Source organism: Coturnix japonica, chromosome 3, assembly GCF_001577835.2.
Source record: "Coturnix japonica isolate 7356 chromosome 3, Coturnix japonica 2.1, whole genome shotgun sequence".
Classification (NCBI taxonomy): domain Eukaryota; kingdom Metazoa; phylum Chordata; class Aves; order Galliformes; family Phasianidae; genus Coturnix; species Coturnix japonica.
The window spans coordinates 64,533,757-64,553,145 of NC_029518.1; the positions used below are offsets into that span (position 1 = coordinate 64,533,757).

The window sequence follows — 19,389 nt, forward strand, 5'->3', positions numbered from 1 at the left end:
TGTGTTTGTTTCACAGCGGGGGGGTCCGGCAAGGGGCTGCAAGGCTCTTCCCCGCACCGTGCCGCTATTACCGCTCGGTGCCATTCTGTTTCCCGAGACAGAAGAGGTGCGTTTGGTGCTAATAGATTATTGTATTTTTTCTTTTTTCTCTAGGATCGAGATGATGGTTTTTTTTTCCCCCCGTCTAGAAGGAAAACCTCATAACCCCACAAATGAACAAATAATAATAACGCAGAGAATCCCCTATAACGCTTTGGTTTTTAATCTCCGGGGACACACCGTGGGGGGTTGGGGGGGGGAGGTTGGTGCGCGTCCCCGACGCCCGCCCTCTGACCCCTCGGGGGCGCGCCCGGGGATTACGGGGGTGTGTCCGCGTTGGGGTGATGTCACCGCCCGCTTCACCAATGATCGTTAGGGAGCGGGGAGCCGGCAGCCAATGGGAGGCGGGGCGGGTCCGTGAGTGGCATTAAGGGCGGGTTCGGCCGGGGCTGGGGGAGAAATGAAGTTGTGCTAAAAGGCTTTTAGCCGGAAAAGAAGTTATTAGGGCATTTCTCAGTCGCAATTAGGGGCTTCTTCATTAAGCCCACCCCCCACCCAGTATGTGAGAGGGAGAGTCGGGCAGCCGATAAAGGGGAGGGAGGCGGCAGCGCCCGGCTGCCCGCAGGCGTGGGGAACCGCGACGGGCACCGACCGCACCCCCGCTATTAATGAGCCAATTAAAGAGGGGTCCGCAGCCCGGCACGGCTCGCTGCGGGCTGCCCTGCGCGGGGACACCAGGTAGGTGCAGGGGGTCCGGCCTCGGAGTTGGGGGGTGGGGGTGAGCAAAGAGGTGCGAAGTGAGGAGAGAGGGTGGGAGGAAATAGAGGCAAAACCCCGAAATCGGCTGGAAAAAAAAGCACGCGGAAACTGCTGTGCCGGGTCTGCGGTCGGCACTGAGCCCCGGGACCGGGAGGGGAACAACGGGGGGCAACGGGATTAATACAGCAAATTTTCTATTTGCTGTACAAAAACAGGGAAATAAACAAAAGCAGAAAAGGGCACCTGGGCTAGGTTTGAAAAATGATTCTGATTGTGATGATTTCTGGAGGCCGCGGCTCTGAGTAGCGGCTCGCTCACCCACCTCCGCCGCTCTTCTTCCCGCAGAGGCTCCTACGAAGCAGCCCGCGGAGGCCCCGTTCCGCCGGTGGATCGCGGGAGGACCGGGATTACCATGACCCGCTTCGAGGAGAGGCACTGTCCGCGATGAGCAGGAGCAGAGGCCCGAAACACCTCGTTTGGCTGCGGCGTCGTGCCACGGGCTCGTAGCTTTGTTGTTTGTTGTTGTTGTTTTTTGTTTTTTTTTTCCTGCAGTTGCTTGAAGTCTCTGAGCTGCATTGGATAAATGCCTTTCCTCCCCCCCGAGTGACTTTTCAGAGTATATTCGTTCTTTTGAAGAACGTCGCTCTGCTCTTCGGCACTTTGCTCCGTTACACCGAACGGTTTCTCTGAGAGGCGGCCGTTCTCTCTCCCGATGCTCCGGGACATGAACCGCAACTCTCCCACCTTTGGATGAAGCTCCGCAGCTTAAATTGTAGAAAGGAAGGGGGAAAAAAACACGATGAAAGAAAAGTCCAAAAATGCTGCCCGGACTAGACGGGAGAAAGAAAACAGCGAATTTTATGAACTGGCTAAATTACTGCCCCTGCCCTCGGCCATCACCTCCCAGCTGGACAAAGCATCCATAATCAGGCTCACCACCAGCTACCTCAAGATGCGGGTGGTTTTCCCGGAAGGTAGGTGGGATGGCTTGCTCCTGTGCTCCCCTTCTCGTCCAGGTGCCTCTTGGGACGTGCTTTGAGGGCCGGGTGCGCTCTGCTGCTACTTCTCCCTCCCGTGAATGTTGTCGCTCCGTTCGTATGACAGTTCTGCTGGGGGCTGAGGGGTTTCTGTCAGCACAGAGCCAACAGGAGGTTTTCTGTTCTCGTCCGTGCGATGGGCATCGCCGCAAGGCAAAAGGGGGCGATCCCCCCATTTATAGCTCTACGTGGGGGAGCTAATATATGGGTAAATATTTACATAAGCCTATGCAAAGTCCTAAAGCCTTAGGTGCGGCGTGCAGGTATAGGGTGCTCTCCCACAACGTAGAAGCCAAGCACAACGCATGGCATTGTAAACCCGCTATTTCCCGGCCTGAGGGCCGCTGGGAACATCTTAGGGCTTTAAACTACCTCGGGAATTTTTCACAGAATTATTATACTCGGACGCACCCAAGCCGCATAACGATGCGAGCAGAGGGCCTGAAGCGAGCTTCACTTTGACTCGCTGGGCAGAGCCGGGCGTTGAGTCCTCAGTCCCAGCCGCTCCCGGTGGCGCTGAGCCGCCTCTTGGGGTGCTTGGAGGGGCTCCAAAAAGAGCAGAGCACTCTTTAAGGGCCTGGGATGAAGTTCTGCTCTGCCCTCGATCTGTCGCTTCTGTGAGATGTAGGGAAAACAAATTCAGAACGATTCACGAAGCTTTTATTTAGATGGAGATGTTCTCTGCCTTGAAGAGACAGTAGTGAGAAAGAAGACTGAGGGGTCTGGATTGGGTTTTTTGTTTGTTTGGGTGTTTTTTATAGTTTATCTAAAAATCCAAATTAATCTTTCGTTGAGAAGTATGGGTGCATAAGAAACCTGATAATACGGACTTTGCGTTTACTTCGGGTCTGTCGGTAACACTTCACGAACCCAGAGCGGGCACGGGGCCTGTCCTGGTTTATTCTGTTTGTTTGTTTTGCTTTTAACTTGATTCAGACCTGGAAGGAGAGGTCTTAACTCGACTTTTCAAAGATAAATATTCGCTCGGGCCTGGAGGCGGCCCCTCCAGCCCTGTGTGAGTGCATAGACCAAAGCCGTAGCAGTCATTTCCAACATAGTGCATCCTGTAGCCGCTCCTTTAAGCAACGTCTGGTATCTCTGAGTAACTTAGAACCAGAGAATGGGATAAGTGGGACTTGTAACACCTGAAACCCTTAAAAAAGGGGAGGGTGAGGGGGGGCTGGAGGAAAAAGTTAAAACTCTCATGAAACCACGCTGTCGTTCTACGCGATCTGTCTGCAAGGAAACTGAGCTGTCCTTTAATACTGTCAGCGCACACTTTATAAAAGAAAGCTATGGCCAACTCCGCTGCCCGCGATGTTCCTAAAAGGATTATTAGCGGTGATCTGTCAGCTCCCGCCGTCTCAGCGGGCCGCCTTCCTGCGTGATTCGGAGAGGCTCTCGTCAATTACCGCCGCCGATGCAGCGGAGCTGTTTGATCAGACGAAGCATATGGTGTTGCTTGTTAGCTGCGAGTAATCACGGGCGGGGAAGAATGGCCGGGCCCCGTCCCGGGCGGCAGAGCGGGATGCCTCAATGCCCCGGGGAGCCGTACGGCGGGGGGCGCGGGCCCGGGGCCGGCAGCTGCGGCTTTGAGCCGGGAGGCGGAGAGTGGCGGCGGGACCTCCGCGGCCTCGCTACGGGGGAGCTGCGAATGGAAAGAAGCGGCCGCCGAGGGGGTGGCCCCGCGGTGCTATCCGTGCTGGGGGGTCGGAGCGGTTCCGCGGGCACTTGCCAGTATCTGAGAGACCCTCCCCCCCCCCCCCCCCCACTCTTTGTCTGGGCACGCAGAGGCATCCAGAACCTGCAGAAGGCGGTAGATGCGGCAGGGGACGTTCCGTGGTTTTTCTCGGGGAGGGCAGAGCTGCGAGAGCTGGGGTGCAGCCCAAAGCCGGCCGAGGGCGGAGGAGCGTGGGCTCGGCCGAGCGGTGCGGCTCTTTGGCGGCCCTCCCGGAGCTTCCCTGCACGGGGCCTGACTGGAAACGGTGGGAATAAATGTACAGAACGACATAAGCTCCTTAGAGGAAGAAGTATCGGTGGGCATCCGTCTGCGCGTTTGTACATCTGAGGGGCTCCTATGCAGGAAGGAGGAGGGTGGATGCCAGGGTCATTGTGAAAACGGGAGGTTTCTGCCAGGGCCGTGACCGCAGAGCCACGCAGCCGCTCAGCATCGTTTGGTTTCCTTTTCACTGTGAGAAATAGTGATGCAAAGCGGTGCCACCGGGTGAACGCGGCTCCGAGGGAGTGCAGTGCTGAGTTTTAGCTGCGGTTCTGCGCTTCTCTCCTAAGAGTGCGGGACATGGCTCGGACCCGGCACCTCATTGCTCTGCCCCGAGCTTTCCGAGGCAACTGGCAAAGTCGAAATGCGCCCCGTGGCTGCTGACTGGCACGGGCCGGCTGCTGAAACTCCTCTGACTCGAGAGGAAAGAGCCTGTTTGTTTTGGGGTCGGCTTTGGGAAAGATAATGCGGAGAAGATCTGTTAGATAGCTGAGAACGGTGGGAAGAGCTTGTTATTATTATTATTGAAGGGGAAAAAAGATGGAGAGTGAGAAAAAGATAAATACCTTCCTAATAAATTCAGTTCTGTCTTAACGTTCATGGGGGAAAAAAATCCCTGACGTTTCAATGTAACAGCGAAGGCAACGAACGTAGCATCAAAATTTGTTGGAAATATATCAGGGGGCGAAAATGATTTTCTTTACATAAGGATGTGATTCCTAAAAGCAGTGCCGGCGTCCAAAAGTGAACGTGAAGAGGGGAAAAAAAAAAAAAAAAAAAAAAAAAAAAAAAAAAAAAAAAAGTTGGGAAAAAAAAAAGAGTAAATAAAGGTGACATATATATTTAATTAAGGAATATTTCTAGGCTCCTGTTCTCCTCATCCGAACAAGCAGGGAAGGACTGTTTGCTTTTCTGTCCTATGAAGACGGATCGCTCCCACGCAGAGGCGTTTCTTTTCCCAGACAAAATCAGCGGCCGCGTTTACGTAAACTTTCGCCTACCATTTCTATAATGAATCTCTTTATTTTGTTTTATTTTAAATTGGGGGCGGGGGAGGGGCGAGGGGGGAGAGAGCAGGAAAACAAAATCCGTTTCCCACGTGGATAGGTGATTTAATGCTGTTTTTCTTGCTGCTAAGGGAAATGATTGAGCGTTGGGTTTCAGCAGTGATTTTCGTACATAAGTTTTTCTCATTTAAGCCGCAGTTTACTCTGCGCGGTACCTCTCTGTGTTTAAGTCGAGTTTTGATGCGAACTTCACATGTGAAGTGCAGAACTGAAGTCTTAGTATGAGAGTCGTACAAAGGCACTTTAACGGGTGGATTCAGTCAGATCTTCTTTACAAACCCCTCTCCCTTCGTAGGGCTCTGTTAGTGTTGAAGAACGTTTGCAACTTGTGTGTGAATCCCGCGAAATACCCTTTCCTCCACTGTTCGGAAAAAGCGATATTTGAGTTTGCCTCTTTCCTAAAACACAGAAGTATGGATGTGGAGCTCGATAATTTGCCTTTTTTCCTCCCCCCTTTTTTTTTCTTTTCCTCCGCTGTGGGCACGGCTCCGTTTTGCTTGTATTTCGGAGGGCAGCTCCGTTACCAGTGTGTGCATGTGCCAAAACGCTGCAATTTCTCTCCAGAGCGGCGAATCGGTGTTACTTCCACGGCCGCTCCCCCAGCAGGGCCGTTTGTTCAGGCGGCAGAACCCTGCCTCCCTCTTACTATTATTTTTCTAAAGGAAGCGGGACGTTCGCTTCTATCAGCTTCAAACGAACGCATCTGATTTACCAAGACAATAAATCTTGACGAAACCTCGCTAATGGCATCCGCAGGCGTGAGCAGGTTTTTTTTTTTTTTTTTTTTTTTTTTTTTTTTTTTTTTTTTTTTTTTTTTCCTCCCTAAATGTCTCTGCTTCTGTTCCATCTGAACCCTCCGACGGCGACTTGCTCCCTCACGGAAGCCTCATTTGGCAGATATTTGGAGTTATCATTAACCACCGCCTGTTAAATTAAGTGAGAAATCGTCCCGACTGGGCTCTGGCACAGCGAGGGCTGCTGAACGGCACCGTTCCGAGAGGCAGCCTCTCTGCGCGCTGCCCCTCCGCCTTTGCAGGGAGGCTGTGACAAAAGGCGGAGGAGCTGCGCTCGGCCGGGGCGCCCTGAGGTCTCCCCGCTGCCACAGACGGCCTCCCTGGGGCCCCCCGAAGCCCAGATCCCCCCCTGAGTGAGGCTTGGTCTGGGCTCTGCTCCGAGTGCTTTTGGAAGGGGGGCGGCCGGTGGCCCTGCCGTTGTTTCCTCCGCCGTGAATTCGGATCGCGCTGAGGTTGGGGTAATGTTGGTAGCCACTTGGAAACGCTGGCAAATCAAAGCCAAGAAGATAAGAGCTCGCGTCTACTGTCCTCCCCCTTGCCCCCCTTCTCGCCTTCCCCCCCCTTCCCCCTTCTTCGCTACGGCAAGACAAAGAAGACTGTCGAGGTTGGGGTCGGGGCTGCGCTGCGGATGCTCAAGGAGGGACTAGGAACCCCGAGACGCGCGGGGCTGTCTGCGCCTCTTGGAGCCTTCTGCTGCTGTGTCCCGGCCCAATTTACAGTAACTGAGAGCAACCCCGTCTGCTTGGGACTTCGGGGCGTTCGGCAACGATATCGCGATGCCAGCCGGTGCCTCCATTGGCTGCTGCCATGAGGGCTCGGAGCGACCCAGCGGGGCGGGGAGGCAGTGCCCCAGCGGCACGGAGCTGCGGCGTTGGCCGTGGGTCCGTCCGTGGGAGGCGGCGTGACCGGGGCTGGGCGGGATGCGCACGGGGGGAGGAAGGCACTTCTACCGGGCTGCCCGGTGCCGTCCTGATACCAAAGAGAACGAGGAGCTTTCTGCCACTTCCCTTACTTTTAAATGTGGGGAAAGGGTGATTTCCCGTGGAGAAGTGCTGATAAAGCTGTGACTCAGCACTCGCAGACCGAATTGTACCGGCGCACGTTCAGTGCAGTTTGAGCGCAGCCTCAGAGCGCACAGTTCAGTAACGGGAGTTGTTAGCAAACTGAGCAAAGCCTGTCCCTGGTGCCGAGGCTATTTTGTTTTCTTATTTATTTATTTATTTATTTATTCATTTATTTTCCTTCCTTCCTTCCTTCCTTCCTTCCTTCCTTCCTTCCTTCCTTCCTCCTTCCTTCCTTCCTTTCCTTTCCTTCCTTCCCTTCCTTCCTTCCTTCCTTCCTTCCTTCCTTCCTTCCTTCCTTCCTTCCTTCCTTCCTTCCTTCCTTTCCTTCCTTCCTTCCTTCCTTCCTTCTTCCTTCCTTCCTTCCTTCCTTCCTTCCTTCCTTCTCTCTCTTTCCCCCCCGCTTCTCACCTCCCCCCCACCCCCAGTGGAGGACATCTTCTAGGTCGAATTGTTTACCTTGTCAGGAAAAAAAAAAGTAAATCCTCGAGTGGAGGAGGTTGTTAGATAGGAGCCTATAATCTATATCTTGTTGAGAGTATAAAACTCATTCCGAAAGAAAAGCTCGATCCATTTATTTTTGCTGCTTGCAATAACACAGCTGGATGATGCCTTGAGCTTGCGCTGCACGATTGCTCATCATTCATTCGCCAAGAACCGGCCTAAATGGTGCCTGTGGGATTAGGTCAATTTTAGTGGATCTACTTCGCCTCATTTGGTTACTAATTGGTTTCTTGTTTTATAAATCGAAATCTCATTTTCAGGAAATTACAAAGCCCATGCAGCCAGTCCATTGAGGTAATCCGTGGGTCGGGAGTATTTAAATGGAAATGGTTCGACAATGCATCAAGTATTAAGCAACAGTAAAACTTCGCCTCTGTTTCCACATGAAATGTGAGCTCGCGAGCTCCTTAGATCCATAATAGATACATCGCTTCTAAGGCTACTTATGTAAATATGATAAACCGGACCCCGGCGGGGGAGGGGAGAAAGCAATTTTTATCTACAAAGGTTAATGTGGCATATCTTGGAAATCTTCCAAAATAGATTATGTTTTGCTTTGTCTTCGGCCACTTTAGCTGGGAAAATCCTTTGCCTAAAAACGGTTTAGTTATCCTTTCCCGCACAAAGCTGCTTGTTTCTATTCCAAAGCCATTATTCCGTTGGCTCTCCAAATTACAAGAGAATCTTTAGATCTTGTTTCCAGCGTAATCCTGAAGCAAAAGGGAGAGCTGATTTCCTTGTTTTGTTTTAAATAGACAATCAAAGGATTTGAGGTATTTTCTGCGGTAGGTCAAGTGCAAGATAGCTCAGTTTGCTCCCCCGATAAAAGGAAACTGGATATTGAAGCGAACGGAGGAGGAAAAAAATAATAAAAGGGGGAATATTAATGGAGGGGTTTTCTCTTATAATCTCTAAAGGCAGTATTTAAAGGGAGTCGGGTGACCCCGCCGGTCTGGGCTTGTCAGTGAAGAGAAGTCGTCTCCAGCTAGAATGTGATGAAACATCTGGGAAATGCGAAGCGTCTCGAGTGTTAGGGTTGCCAGAAGCTGGCTCAGGTAGAGGAGTGAAAACGTTTAATTATGAAACATTAACAGCCGCGGCCAAACAGCGTGAGATTTCCACCCAAAGCATAACGAAGGGCTCGGTGCTCCGTGAAGAACGGAGTTCCCGAAAGAAGTTAACCTGTAATGTCGATGAGCTATTCATTAACCCGCAGAGGTCGGGTTGTTTTCCCTTTTAGAAGGAGAGTAATTAGAAGCCGTAAACCCGGATTAATAAGCAACTTAAATCCTAGGCGAAGAGCGCAGCTTTAGCCCAGAATAGGGAAACTGTTATTCAGATTTCCCTTCCAATGTGGGAAGCTCGCAAGGAGCGGCCTCGACAGGGCGTCCCGGAGCGTGGGCAAAGCAAAGATACTGCGGTTTCTCTTCTCCCTTTCCCCGGAAGCCGTGCGAGATGTGTCAGCTCCTGACTGGCTTCGGGGGGGGGGGGTCCCCGTTGGGGGACAGACGTGCCCCTGGGCAGCCCCGCTGGGGAGGAGGCGGCAGAGCGACTGTATTTCGCGAGAGGGAGAGCCCGGGAGCTGGGGAACAACATCACCGGGTCCCCGTTAATTGGCGCGGTGGAGTTAACGGGAAGGATTCTGTCTCCCGCTGGCACTCTCTGGCACAGAGTCCTCGCGGGCAGGGGTCAGGACGCAGGGATGCTGCTGGCTTCTTAGGGCCGTGGGTTAAGAAGAAGGGGGAAACGGTGAGGAGGTGGGCGAAGAAGGGGCCGCTAGGGATGCCCCCTCCGTTCGCCTCTCTCGGGTGTAGAGCCGAGGTGAAGGCGCTCGATACCAAGAGATGCCCGCTCTGCCCGCTGCCGTTTCACTTGGAAATCCCCAGAGAAAGGGGGCTCGCCTTCCCGAGCAAACCTTGCCTTCTCCGGCCGTCAATCAGCATTTCTGTACGGTTGTGGGGTTTTTTTGCTGCTGTTGTTTGGTTTATTGTTTTTTTTTTGTTGTTTGTTTTTTTTTTCCTTCTTGCTTGATCCTTATTTAACGGCGTAAGCTTAAAACGTTTTAAATGCCCCGTTTAAAATGATTTCATCAACAACATCGTTAAAGAGCATTGCCTAAAAATAGATTTACTCCGGCCGAGTAATTTTCCTGCGGCTCTTATTCCTCCTCACTTTGCATAAAAAGAGCGAAGTCTGGAGCACAGGGCAGGTTCGTCCTGTGGCCGAGGGGAGGAGGGGGGCTGAGAAGCAGACAAGAGCCGCCCTGAGGGGCCGCTTTGTCGGGTACGCACCTTCAGCCAGGTCTTAGGAACCAACTTCCCCATTAACCAAAAATAGGTGTTTATCTCCCACAGGAGTTAGATATAAATAAATAATAATGATAAAGATAAAAAAATCCACCAAAGAGATTTTTCTGCCCAAGGGAATCATATCCTCGTTTCTCAATGATTGTATGTATACCTGTTCTATAGCAAGTTCAAGCAAAAATATAACAATAAAAAATAAATAGAAGAGGTTCAGTCCAGCGGGCTTACAGGACGAGGTTTGTCACCTCTTCACTTTCCTTTCTGTGTGTGTCTTAATTGAACAGGACTGGGAGAAGCTTGGGGCCACTCCAGCCGCACCAGCCCGCTGGATAATGTAGGACGGGAGCTGGGATCGCATCTTTTGCAGGTACCGCTCTGGAAACGACAGCCATGCAGCATTAACGATTAAAGAAATCAGTCTCTCTTCTGAGCTTTTAGTTACCACCATGACTAACTTTTAACCGTTCAAGTATTTAATTAAAAAGAAAAAAGAAAAAAAAGGAAAGAAAAAGTGAGGGGGGGGGGCGTGGGTGGGGGGGGGGGGGAGGGGGGGGCGGGGGGCGGGGGGCGGGGCTAAGGGGAGGGGAGAGCGGGGATTGCGGGCGGGCTCCTTACACAAACGCAGTTCAGGTAGAGGAAGGAATATTAGAGTTATTGTATCCATGCTTTGTGGGGACGGACAGTCGTGTGGGCTGTGATACTTCCTTAATAGATTGGGGTCTCTTCTGTTGCCTCCGCACCCAGAAGCCCCATTACAGTCTTTTGAAACGCGCTTGACAAGTCATCCCGTCCCACACAGACGTTACGCACTCCGCGGGGAGGCTTATACGCTTGCTTAACAGGGGGTAACATCCCGGGGAGTTAGAAACGGGGTGGCAGCGCTTGGAAATTCTCGGGTGGTCATCAGAGGGAGTTCTGCTGGCTGCGGGGTCACGGCTATAGAGGAGTCCTGCCCAGGGCTCCGTTCCCTTCCAGCTTTCTGAATAATCAGTTTGAAAAGGGAAGACGTCTTGTCTAGTATAACACCCTGGAGGACGGTACTTTATGTGTCGGTCTGTCTGTGTCCATCTCTCTGACTGCTGCTCCCTCTGCCGACCCTTTCCCCAGACGCTGGACGGTTTTATATTCGTGGTGGCTCCGGATGGGAAGATCATGTACATCTCGGAGACCGCCTCGGTGCACCTGGGCCTGTCTCAGGTAGGTTGGGGACCGGCGTGGGAGTGGTCTGCAGAGGGGGGCACCGGAGACAAAATCTCCCCTTCCTCCTCTTCCCCCCTTCCTCCTCCTCCTCCTCTCTCACAGGTAGAGCTGACCGGAAACAGCATTTACGAGTACATCCACCCCGCCGACCACGACGAGATGACGGCGGTGCTTACGGCCCACCAGCCCTACCACTCCCACTTCGTGCAGGGTAAAACGTGTCCCTCCTGCGTCCCATAGTCCCACGTGGACGTGGACCCCTTCCCTCGCTGCTCACCTACCCTCTGCCTCCCTTCTCCTCAGAGTATGAGATCGAGCGGTCCTTTTTCCTACGGATGAAATGCGTACTGGCCAAGAGAAACGCGGGGCTGACCTGCGGGGGCTACAAGGTGGGTGCGGGGGGTACAGCCCCGCCACGACACAATGTGGATGGAGACTGAGCTCTCTGGGCTGGCCTGGCTCGGCTCTCTTTAATGTGGCACCGAGTGCCGCTTGCCCCAGGGGCAGCTCTCCAGCTCGGCCGTTTCCCATTGCTCCTCACGGGTCCCCTGGCCGGGCACAGCCCAGGCTGCTCTCCGACCTTGAGGCAGGAGACGTTGTGACACGGTGTAGTGCAGAATAAGGACATCTGTTGGAATGGCTCCAGGAAGAGATGCTTAAAATAGAAAACCGAGGTTGGAAGTGCACAGCGGCAATATGCAGGGAGGAAACGTACCTAAAATCTATGCCGAAAGATGCATTCTGGATCGTGTCTGCTCTGTCTGTGTAATAGATACATCTTATCCATGTGACACACGCACACATGTAAACTCTCTCACACGCATCCACTCTTCATTACAGAGCTGTAACTGCCTTGGCACTTCCTCGTCTTCCTTTTGGAGAAGAATCATAAAAGCGTAGTTAGGAGGTGGTCCAAAAACCACTTAAGTCAGTGAAAAAAAAAGAAAAGAAAATCTTGTTGACTTTAACGGGCCTTAGATGAGAGTTGAAGTTCCGTATGAACCCCCCTCCTTCCCCCCCCCCCCCCCCAAAAAAAAAAAAAACACCCAAAAACCAACAAAAACCCCACATCCCAACCCAAGGGAAAGCAGAAAGACCGGGGGGTGGGGGGGTGGGGGTTGGGACCCGGACCGGTGAAGTTCACAACCCCCACGCCCCATGCCCAGCAGCCGTATGTCTCTGCAGGTCATCCACTGCAGCGGCTACCTGAAGATCCGCCAGTACAGCCTGGACATGTCCCCTTTCGACGGCTGCTACCAAAACGTCGGTTTGGTCGCCGTGGGCCACTCGTTGCCTCCCAGCGCCGTGACAGAGATCAAGCTGCACAGCAATATGTTCATGTTCCGGGCTAGCTTGGACATGAAGCTCATCTTCCTGGACTCCAGGTAGTGCTGAGGCTGCCTCCAAATCAATTCCTCACCCCTTCCCCCACCCCCCTCCGAACCATCCTGTCCTCCTCCCACCTGATGTTGGCTGCTGTGTCTTTGCAGGGTGGCTGAGCTCACCGGGTACGAGCCCCAGGACCTGATCGAGAAGACCCTTTACCATCACGTACACGGCTGTGACACCTTCCACCTGCGATGTGCACATCACTTATGTAAGGATCTGCACTCAGAGAACCTCACCTCGCCTTCTCCCTCCGCTAAAGGGCTTTGGCTGTGTTAGGGTCCACCTCTGGGCTGGGGGGAGAGCAGGCAGCATCCGCGGCGGTGTACCCTGCACAAACCCTGGGCATTCAGTTCGCTTAGACTCAGAGAAAAGCCTTTTTTTTTTTCTTGCTTGGAATAGGCTGTGCCAGTGAATTTCAAACACTTTTGTTGCCCTACTATCGAGTCTCACCAATCTTATCTGTGTGGCTAAATTTGCTGCAGTGGTGAGCCTGCTTCAGAGAGCAGCTCTTTTTTCTTTCACGATATCGCTATGACATTAATACACGGATAGATGTATAAAAAGGATATTAATTTCCGGTAAGTTTCCTTCAGGGGAACGTCAAGAGAAGAGAAAAAAAACCCAAAGCCACATTGAGATAATTCAATTTCTATGATGGTATATGGTTGGGTGTTGGATTCCCTTCCCCCCCCCCCCCCCTCCGTGTTTGTCCTCTATCTCCCCAAAAAGCCTTTGGTATAGGGGGTGAAAGGGGGTTGGGGGGGATGCCCTGTACTGCCCTTTCCTCATCCCTTTGCCACGCTCGGCTCTCCACAGCCCCCCTGAGCCCTTCTCTCCCCGCTCTGTCTTGCAGTGCTGGTGAAGGGCCAGGTGACCACCAAGTACTACCGCTTCCTGGCCAAGCACGGCGGCTGGGTGTGGGTGCAGAGCTATGCCACCATCGTGCACAACAGCCGCTCGTCGCGCCCGCACTGCATCGTCAGCGTCAACTACGTCCTCACGTAAGTTCACTCAGCGGGATGGACCGGGCGGGGCGGGCACCTGTCGCGGCCTCCGGCCCCGACGGCTGGTTGGGGGGGGCGGCGGCGGCACACTAAGAGCAGGGCGCTTACATCTACATGAAGGCGTTCCTTGACTGTTTCCTTTCGAGAATGGAGATTTAGAGGTCTGGCACCCGCATATTTTCTTCCTCCCCCCCCCCCCCCCCCCCCCCTCTTTTTTTAACAGTTGAAGTACACCCAGCATTAAATAAAATTTAATGCAGCGTAAAAAAAAAGGAAAGAAAAAAAAAAAAAGGTTTTCACGTACGGAGTTATTTATACTCAACAAACAGGACATCTGTTTTTCTTTTCAAAAATCTGGGGTTTGAAGTTCTTAATTTCATCCAGAGTCTCTATCAAAGCTCCGAGGTTTCTTTTTTGTTCTTGGAGAGCGATCCTTACAGAGAACCACAAAGAAAGTTGGTGACCAGAAGGGTCAGCGAAACTTAACAAAAATCAAGATAAAATAGAATCAAGAGGGGAAAAAAAAAAGAAATAAAAAAAAATCAGAGGGACTGCTTAGATACTGCCTATCTCAACGCACCCGCTCGGTACTGCTTGCAATGAGGCACGCAGGTCTGGGGAGGCGTGCTCTCTTATCTCTGAAGCATCTCCTCTGGCCGCAACCACATTGGGATGCAGGGGCGAGCGGCCGAACCTTCTCAGAGCTGAGGCAGAGGAGGTGCAGTGACGATTCCTTTCTCGGGTCCGCTCAGCACAGGTGGCGATGGGTTTGGTGGCCGAGTTTAAGAAGCTCCCCTAAAATTCAGAGGCTCCTTATGCTAAGTCTGAGCACCCGCACGAGGAGCTGAGGGGCAAGAGGCCAGTGCATGGTAATGCCAGGAGCCTAAAAGCAGCTGACGTGGTAGGCTGGCTTTCTACAAGCTATTCTCTGTGCTTTTCCATGAGCACCTGAGATCAGCAGTCATCTCCTTTCCCTTTAGTAGCAACAGAGGGAGCGTAACCCCATCGTGCCTCACCCCCCGAGCAGCTCGGGGCTGCTGGGGGCTACAGCTGCAGCGCTCCTAGGGGCAGAAGCCTCCTCTGCCTGCCCGGGGTGGCTGCGGGCACAGGGCCGGGCTCGAGGCGCGCTGCGGGGTGGATGGCTGCACCGAAATAGCGCAGCTCCTCCGCCCCGACAGACTTCCTGTCCTTTTGCTGGTCTTTGTATTTTAGTACGTGTACGCGGGTTTTAGAAACAAAGTTATATTTAGAGCTGTTTTCAGCCAGAATGACGTGTGGGAGGGCTATGTGTGTTCTCCCAAGCGTCCTCTCCGAGAGGATTCGGAGCAAGGCTGCTTCTCATCGACTTGAATGAATGGAGAGGGCAGAGCTTGATCCATGGCTGCAACAGTCAGGGGCTGCAGGGGCACCCCGACTGAGTGGAATCCTGGTTTTGGTAGTGCAGATTGGTCGAGGTCTTACCCACTCTGATCACCTCTTCGTTGGGTCTCTGCTTTTCAAGGCTGAGCGCAGGTCCTACAGTGTTCAAAGTCTGCACATGATTAAGGCACTTAAAATAAATTCTCTGGCTCTTATAGCTACTTGATGATAGTGGCTCATTCCAACAGCCCAGGGCCAGCTGAGAGTTGTGTGGGTGCAGCTTTTGGTACAGCCTTTTGTGGTCAGCTGAACAGGTAGAGAAAAAAGGTGAACCTCTGCGTGTTACCCTCTTGTTTATGGGAACCGGAGAGAGAGTCTGGAAATGGCAAAGAGGATTGCAGGATGGCATCTGAAAGATGGGATGCCTCTCACCATGGTTCCTTTGAAAAGACGAAGTGCTGGTGTTCAGCATACTTGGGTGAGCATACTAAAGGGCCATCAGCTTTGGGTGGCACTGGACATGTTCTTGAGGTTGTTGAAGGGGCAGCTGTCTGTTCCCTGGCATGGTGTCCTTCACTTGGGCAAAGTCTTGCAGGGGGTTCATTTGCTCATGGCAGAAGGAGCTTTCTCTCATTGTGGGTGGAATGTGATGTTTTGGACAGGAGCAAACAGATGCTGGGTGGTAAAGGGGCCTGCCCAGTCTGGGGAGGTCTATGCCAATGCAGGCTGAGAGGCACTGCCTTGCCTTAGAGCTCCCCTGAGCAGTATGTGGGAGGAAAACAGAATGAGAATGAGTTTATGTAGAAGGACTCCTTTAACAAACACACATTCAGTTAAGAAAATAAAAAAAGGACCATTTCCATCTTCCATAAATCGTAAGCTTTGTGAAAGTGAATTCTAGAATTGAGAACGAGTGTTTTTAATAAGTGTATATACTGAACTGGATAGGTATGGTGGCAAGGGCATGTGAGTAACAAGAGGGAAGGTTATTTTTGGTGTGATCAGAGTGTGTAAAAAAATTAATGTAAATGACCTTTAAGGATTTCAGCATTTGCTCTTCTTTGAATTCTGCTTGGCATACACGAGCACAGACAAAGAATATCTGTTTCTTTTATTTGTTCTGTACACACTCTTGCCATATTATCGATTATTAGCTGTGCATGTTTATCACATAAAGGACTTGAGTATGAGTCAATTAATAGAGAATGTAACTGCTGAAGTTAAGTTTATATTTAGATGGCAAACAACCTTCCTTTAAACAAATGGGTAAAGCAAAGTGCAAATCCTTTGACTTTTTGAGCAAGAACAAATATTATAATAATTTGTCCCTGGAGAAATCTAAGGAAGCTTTCTATATACATTTCCTTGTTCTTTAGCTTTTGAAAGAATAACAATAGCGGTACCATGTAGTGATAAAGCTGTGCAGCAATAAAATGGATTAGGTATTTAATTATGGCTAATCTATGTTGATGATATAGTACATACAAGTTCCAGTTGCCCTCTTCACATTACATTGTGCATCTGGCTGATTAGAAGCACAAATTGAAGTATGCAATTTGTTTGAAAGATTATTTCACAAATAAATGCCATATTGATGAATGTTTTACATAATGATGTGGTAAATGCAATTTAGAATAAATTAACAGTTAATTGTATCTGCAGTCTTCATCTTTAAATTATTACTATTTATAGCTTTGTGTACTACGAGATTTAAAATAGTTGCATCAGCACTGTGATAGCATTCTGTGTGGTGAGTTGGACTTTGAAAGCCCTCCTTCCTAGCATATTAAACAGGCTTTGGGGAAGTTGTGTTTCAGATGGAATCATAGCTCTTACAGTGTTCTGGGACAATCACAATGAAATATTTATATTGCTTTATATAAGAATCCTTTTTATGACCTGTTTCTGGGACACTAGGTCTCACCTTTTGTTTCCCAGTCAATAGGAGCACCCTTACATTTTATACCCACACCTCCAGCCCTGCTTTTCCTAAGTATTTCTCTCAAATCCACCTGTTTGGACATGTGGCAGAGTCCTCTCCTCTGCCCAAGGTACATGACTTGTATCTCTCAGGTGAATAATAAACTGTGAAAGTAATTACAGTAGCAATTCTGCACATCTTTACTCATTTCACACACAGAATCACAGAATCACAGAATTGTAGGGGTTGGAAGGGACCTCTAGAGATCATCGAGTCCAACCCCCCTGCCAAAGCAGGCTCCCTACACCACGTCACACAGGTAGGCGTCCAGGCGGGTCCTAAATATCTCCAGAGAAGGAGACTCCACCACCTCCCTGGGCAGCCTGTTCCAGTGCTCCGTCACCCTCACTGTAAAGAAGTTCTTCCGCACATTCGTGCGGAACTTCCTATGCTGTACTTTCATCCCATTACCCCTAGTCCTGTCCCCACGCACTACTGAAAAGAGACCAGACTCACCACTATGGCTCCCACACCTCAGGTATTTATAAACCTGGATCAAATCCCCTCTCAGCCTTCTTTTCTCAAGGCTAAACAGACCCAGTTCCCTAAGTCTCTCCTCATAAGGGAGATGCTCCAGGCCCTTCCCCATCTTAGCGGCCCTCCGCTGGACTCTTTCCAAGAGATCCCCGTCTTTCTTGTACTGTTCTTGGGAGCCCAGAACTGGACACAATATTCCAGATGAGGCCTCACCAGGGCAGAGTAGAGGGGGAGGATCACCTCCTTTGACCTGCTGGACACGCTCTTTTTAATACACCCCAGTATGCCACTGGCTTTTTTGCTACAAGGGCACACTGCTGGCTCATGGTCAATCTGTCGTCCACCAGGACGCCCAGGTCCCTCTCTGCAGAGCTCCTCTCCAGCAGGTCTTCCCCCAGCCTGTACTGGTGCATGCAATTATTTCTACCCAGGTGCAAGACTCTACACTTGCTTTTGTTAAACCTCATCCGGTTTCTTACTGCCCAGCTCTCCAGCCTGTCCAGGTCTCACTGAATGGCAGCACAGCCTTCAGGTGTGTCAGCCAATCCTCCCAACTTCGTGTCATCAGCAAACTTGCTGAGGGTGGTCACTATCCCCATATATATAGAGATAATGAAATCTCTATTTCATTAGAGGAATGACTTGTACAAGTAAGTGTATCTGTCTTTCTTTAATACTTGAGATGAGGCATGCTGACTTTAACCAGGTATTTTTTATTTTTTACTTTTTTCCTTCAGTAGCTGTAAAAAGTAGAAACAGATCTGACCTGCTGCTTTTTCCTTGCATTCCTCTGCATTAATAGGAATTTTGTCACTTCTGGTGCACAGAACTGAATTCCACCTCATCTATTCAGTCTGCAAAGCATTTTTCCTAGGACTAGAAAACCTTCCATCACTGACGTGATTTGATCAGCAAAGTAAATATATAATAGAATTGTTTTAATCAGTCAAAATTCTCAAGGAGCACATGCCTGAAAGAAAAAAAAGCATAAAAGGATTCCTCTTGAACTATTCAATGCAATATTCTGTTTGTTTGCCATAGTTTTTATTGCAGAGTTGTCTCCCTGGAACACTGTTTATATATTTCTTGCAAATAGGAGACAGGCTTTTCCAGGTGTCCACAATACGCTTCTGCAGTTCTTCTTTGTTCATGTAGGGGCTTTCTTAGCTACCATTTATTTAATTCACTCCAAATTTCTATGCTTGTATTTAAACCAGGTGACGGTAATGGCTGAGGCACTAAAACTGTGTGCCAGAGTCTGCAGCCGCTGCTTTTTTGAACCCAGTTTTATTTGCTAGAGTGAGGATTAAAGACGGCAGCTCAGATCCACAGGAGAGAACATAACAGTCATTAGTTTAAATGCATGCCTACTGATGGTCTCAGGCAGTGTGAAATTCAGGACTGCAAGGAACAACCCGTATTCCAAGTAAGAAATGTGACTTGAAATGCTTTCCACTTCATCCTTCTCCCATTCAGTGTGCTGGCTGCTATGGCCTTTGGAAACTTGCTGCTTCCAAATGCTGAATTACAGATCTTGTAAAATGATTGTCTGGGGGTGAGACATGTTGAGCAGCAGATTTAGCAGCAATAGCTAAAGCAATTACTATCTCCATCTGCCTGCCTCGACTCCATTGACAAAAGTTCCAGGGCCCACTACAGGGATTCTTACTCCTAAAATGCCACAGTTAATGGCTCAGGGTAAACTGCGACAGATTTCACTTTGCACAGAAGAGCAGGACTGTGTGCTGGAGCAGAGGTGTTCTTGCTTGAGAGGATGTTCACACTTTATCCTTGCTCTGCCCCTTGGCACCTTGAATGGCACAAACAAGGCTTGTGAACAGCACAAGCAGCTCTGGGTGCCCATGTACCTTTTGGGGTCAGACCCAGGGTACTTCTATAGGGCACAGGGGTGGAAAGTACTGATTGTGGCACTGAGGGTTAAAGTCAATTACACTGTTATAGTTCAGAAGGCTGAATGTGAGCAAGGCCATTGGAAGAGTGTCTGCTGGTTTTACCACATGGCATTTATATCTAGTCTATGAATTGTATCAGTGATTGTACAGAAGAAGCAGGCCACACAGTTGAGCTGCTTCCAAATGGTACTCTTCCACATTGTCATGGAACACAAGCATAGACTTAGTTTAGTGATGGAACTTGGCAGATCAGGATGGTGATTGGGCTTGATAATCTTAATTGTCTTTTACAAACTGGATGATTCTATGATTCTGTTATTCTGCCAGTGGCTCAGTACACAACTGAGTGTTGAATTGGCTCCCACTCTTCTAACAGCAGCAGCATGTTCCTTCAGCAGGTTTACAGTTTTACTGGCTCTGTTTCTGTTTCCTTAATCTGTTGCATGTTTGTTCTGTGCAGCATCTCTGCACTGCTGATTCTCATGCTGTTTCACTGTAAT

General features: G+C 50.4%; 1 protein-coding gene across 1 annotated transcript in view; it reads left to right on the forward strand.

Moving 5' to 3' along the window:
* Positions 1 to 456: 456 nt before the first annotated feature.
* The window catches only part of SIM1 (SIM bHLH transcription factor 1), a 45,634-nt gene continuing 26,701 nt past the window's right edge, over positions 457 to 19,389 (forward strand). Inside the window, exons 1-9 of the mRNA XM_015858867.2 lie at positions 457 to 777; positions 1,144 to 1,772; positions 9,851 to 9,933; positions 10,674 to 10,763; positions 10,869 to 10,977; positions 11,070 to 11,155; positions 11,952 to 12,151; positions 12,257 to 12,363; positions 13,009 to 13,156. Coding sequence (XP_015714353.1) covers positions 1,598 to 1,772; positions 9,851 to 9,933; positions 10,674 to 10,763; positions 10,869 to 10,977; positions 11,070 to 11,155; positions 11,952 to 12,151; positions 12,257 to 12,363; positions 13,009 to 13,156 — 998 coding nt within the window. The 5' untranslated portion in view covers positions 457 to 777; positions 1,144 to 1,597. The remainder of the gene's footprint in view (positions 778 to 1,143; positions 1,773 to 9,850; positions 9,934 to 10,673; positions 10,764 to 10,868; positions 10,978 to 11,069; positions 11,156 to 11,951; positions 12,152 to 12,256; positions 12,364 to 13,008; positions 13,157 to 19,389) is intronic.